Source organism: Melanaphis sacchari, unplaced genomic scaffold (assembly GCF_002803265.2).
Source record: "Melanaphis sacchari strain LSU unplaced genomic scaffold, SCAv2.0 Contig20_pilon_pilon, whole genome shotgun sequence".
In the NCBI taxonomy this organism is placed as follows: domain Eukaryota; kingdom Metazoa; phylum Arthropoda; class Insecta; order Hemiptera; family Aphididae; genus Melanaphis; species Melanaphis sacchari.
In genome coordinates this window covers 3,075,163-3,079,793 of record NW_020271042.1, presented here as the reverse complement: position 1 = coordinate 3,079,793, position 4,631 = coordinate 3,075,163, and the positions used below count along the sequence as shown (strand labels likewise).

The 4,631-nt window shown below is 32.6% G+C and overlaps 1 protein-coding gene across 1 annotated transcript; it reads left to right on the top strand.

The window, feature by feature from the left end:
• Positions 1–1,344: 1,344 nt before the first annotated feature.
• Positions 1,345–2,174, top strand: LOC112593667. The gene is made up of 2 exons (XM_025338173.1): positions 1,345–2,071; positions 2,130–2,174. Exons 1-2 carry the CDS (start codon positions 1,352–1,354, stop codon positions 2,172–2,174), a joined length of 765 nt encoding a protein of 254 aa, XP_025193958.1. The 5' UTR covers positions 1,345–1,351.
• The last annotated feature ends 2,457 nt before the right edge of the window (positions 2,175–4,631 follow it).

Here is a 4,631-nt window from a genome sequence, read left to right as displayed (position 1 = left end):
GTAATCCTAGGTTAGATGAAATTTTTTATAAAATGGTGAAATTAAGTAAAAAGTTTAACTTTGCATGATATTTCATTTTATCAAAGTATATAGGTACTTATATTGTGAGTGCTAAAAATGAATTACTTATATCAAAGTAAATATTTAATAATAATCAAATATTATTTAACCATGTATTGTTGTACACAAGAAATAAAAATTAAAATATAGATGTACATTTTAGTGTTAATTTTAGTATTTTTACTATAGCTTTTTGCATATTCATATAAATATTTAAAGCATTTTTAGCATAATTAGTCTCCAAAATGAATTATAAATTGTGTTACATCGAAAGTCAGTGCAGTTTAAAGCGAACTTAGCGTTGGTTACATGTTTATGTTTGGGAGTTTAAATAATAATTATTATAGATGTTCACTGTTTATAAGTTCTGGGAATGTGTTGGTGTTTATATGCAAATGTATAATATGGAAATAAAAATGTGTGAAGTGTTAAAATTTATCCACGCTTTACGTTGAAACTTAAATGTACAAACTTCACTATTAAAATATGAACAGTAATAATAAAATCTTATACGTAGTTTTGTAAACATAGATTGAAAGTTTTAACTTTTAATTATTGCAAATTTCTGATTTGTGAGAATATACTTTTAATTTAAGTAGTATGTTTTGGTATGTTCTATACCCCCCGCAAATCCGGTGAATCCGACTACCCCGCCCACCCTATCGCGTACGTGCACGACCCCCCCCCCCCCCCCCCCTCCCCCCCCCCTTACCGAACCACCCCCCCCCATCATATCACACACGTACCCAGCCTTACCTCCTCCCCTCCTTAACTATCGTGAACGTACCCGACCCTACCCCTCCCATCCTATCGCGAACGTGCCCGACCTTCCCCCTCCCATCCTATCACGAACGTGCCCGACCTTACCCCTCCCATCCTATCACGAACGTGCACGGACTTACCCCTCTCATCCTATAACGCACGTGCACTGCCTATCACCGGCGTGCCCTCCCATCTATATCTATCACACATATATCTAATTAATTAATTATTTAAATAATCTACAAGCGTTTAATACATATGATAAAATATTACATAAGAATTAATAATCAGTTAAATGATATTATGAAATGTGAAAGTATACAACTTTTAATTGCTATTTAATGATCATCATGTAGTAAACAAAACTATTAAACCTATTTCATCACAATATTTTAAGTATAAATAGAGCATACTGTGGTCTATAATATCGTCAGTAGTGAAACAAACACTTAACCCTCAAGTCGTTTTATTATCCGTTTAAATTAATTTTTACACTATACAAAAGTTAAATTTTCAAGTATTTCTAAACATGGCTGGTTCAATCGCGAATAATGTAGCTATATACAAGAAAACCTTAACATATATTCCACCAGCATCACCTTCGGAGCTCATCGATTCTACTAACTATACGTTAAATTTCATGAAACGTAAGTTTATACATATTGGGATCGATCCAAGTGATATGTTCAGAGTAGCGGTACATATAATAACTCCATCACGATATGTTAATATTTCAACTGAGTTTTTACAACGGATATTTTCACTGATGGGTAATATCCTATCATTTATTTTGGAGCAACCAGGAAAATATAAAAGAACTATATTTCTTGAGACGGAGAATTTCAAGTTGTCTAGCATGATGTATAGCGGTGAAAACACCTTAGTAGTAGAGTCAAAAATACAAGATGGATGTCGAATTCTTTTAAATCGTGTGGAACTTTTACAACTTCAATATCTCGAATGGTGTATTTTTGAAACAATTACACGAAAATCGACTATCATGCAACCAATCATCTTACATCAATATGAAATATTTACCGAGTATCTCGGTAGAGAACTTAGCAAAATGGACTCGGCACCAAAAACGATTGAAGAAATGGTTATATTCATCAGAAATATACGCGATGATCATATAATTACAAACAGTCCTAAACATGATATTAATTTTATCAGTCAGCTCAAAATGCATGCATTTACACAATTAGCTGAACATTCAATACAACGGTGGAATGTGGAAATATCACCAGAGGTAAGTAAAAAAATATTTATATCACTTTCATAAATAATTAATATAAAAATTATTTTAGTTATTTAATGGAAATATATCTTCATCAACCCATAATTTTACATGACTCCCAGACACACACATACTTACCCACAATCCCTCTTATTAGTACGAATAAACCTATTACAACACATTGTCGAGCACCGACGTCGTAGCGGGGGCTATTGATCCGTAATGTCTCTGAAGGACACAGGCAACCGGTCTCGGCAGCTGCGTCCCTTTGCCCATTGAAATAGGCCTTCAACCCTGCATATTCACCATACATAACGTATCGTCTTATTATACGTAATTTTTTATTCGATACAAACTTATCTCGCTAATACTATTACCTTCCCCTGCCGCGTATTTTCTTCCTATTACATAGTTATCTCGTGTTTTTATTTAAATCTAAATATTATAATATTATATTACAATAATATTATTGCTCAAACAACCTTATTTAACTGGCTAATAAGTAATAACAAATATTAGGAACATGGAAACCCGCTTTATTATAATATAAATAAATATATTGATTGTTCAATATTATATCTCGCTTAACTGGCTAATAAGTAATAACAAATATTAGCAACATGGAAACCAGCTTTATTATAATATAAATAAATATATTGAAAAACAATTTATAAATTTATTGATTGTTCATTACTCGTCACGAATGGACATAATAAAAAGTCAATCGTGTATCACTACTATCACTACAGTATGTACTAAATTTCATAGTCGTTTTCGAGTGAAAATAATAATTATTAATAACTGTTCTTATGTTATAGATTGAAGAAGATAGAAATAAATATTGTATCATTGCAGTAAGTTACATAGAATTTTTCGAGTGAAAATAATAATAATTAATAACTATTCTTATGTTATAGATTCTAGTCATTATTATCTATACTCTGTTCAACGAAAGAACGCGCCGCGCGCCTACAAAATTGGTCCGTTTTCGCGCATTCACGCGTGTACCCAGCCTGTGTGCCACTACCAGCCTGGACGGCCCACCAAACTACGGCACGCTCCAGCGACCGTCTGTATGTCGGCCATCTTCGGCAAGCCGAGAGAGGGGAAAATGGGGCCTCGGCGCTCGCTCGGTCCAGTCTACATGCGCAGAACTGGCGTGTTCTCTCGCTGGACAGAGTATAGTCATTATGAAAAATGAATAAAATGTACTGACCAAGTCTTCCTTTTTACGCCCACTTATACCTTCATAAGTGAAGTATTTCTTTTCCTAAGTTTCCCTGATTTCGTGAACGATATATCATAGATAACTGAACGAAATATAGAATGTGTATGGTGCAGTACAACAGCAAAACTCCAAATATTATCAGTAATTTAAAATTAAATATTATAAGATACGGCTAATTGATGACCAGTTTTCTAAACAACAATGCCGTAAATATACGGCAATCTTCCCCAGCAAACTGTGATTACATCGTTTTTGCTAAGCATCGATTATATTTAATTACAATTGCGGCAATATTTGTTTCTTATAAATATAAATTTCTCGATGAATACCCAACTATATTTACGGCATTTTTACTTAAAAACATTATGTAAAACTGTAATGTTAAACGTAATACAGAATTATCTCATTTTATTCTTTTTCCTAAGGACGGCAGTATAATACAGGCAAGGCTTACTATTATATTATAGTACCTAGTGATTTCCCCCACTTAGGAGATTTCTAGTTATGCAGCTGCATAGTTTATGTCAAGTACTCAAGTATAAAAAAAAAGTTGCTTATCTATTCTTTTTTATCTAGATAAATTAAAGTTATCTGTTATCTTTATCTAGATAAATTCCCAACAATAATCTATTATCTTTATCTAGATAATATTTTAGTTATCTATTCCCAACACTGTCAGTAAAAATAATTGTAATCATACAGATAAATAAGATAAATAAAAACCGGTTTCGCTGCAGCTCGGGATGGTTTTTATTTATCTGTATGATTACAATTATAGTAATTATTGTTTATTATCGTGTTAAAGCTATGATTGTTGTTGTTACGGCTATGATTGTTGTTACGGCTATGAGTGTTGTGGTGATTAATTCTAAATCCGGTAACATTTTCCACTGAGATTTCCGAGGCGGCTGCAGCAGTGTCCGGTGATATAATCGGCTTTACGGCCTTCCACATCGTTTTCACGATTCCTTCGGTGGCTTCAGTTGTTTCATTGGAAAATGCCTATAAAAAAAAAAAAAGAAATTGAATATTAGATCGACTCGTATTAATTATAGTAATTGTAATTGTTTATTATCGTGTTATTGTTAAAGCTATGATTGTTACGGCTATGAGTGTTATTAATTATTATTGTGTAAAACCTAATTACTATGTATAATATATGACTGTATAATATATAATGTATAACTGTATAGCTTTTTTATGTCAATCTGGACAGTCGTGCTTACCGGTTGTGTCTACTTCTTATCTACTATATATTATTACTAACAATTTTTACGCACACTATGGATTCTACCTCATTAGATGATATCAAATCTTCATTAGATGAACTTAAAGCCTCTCAAA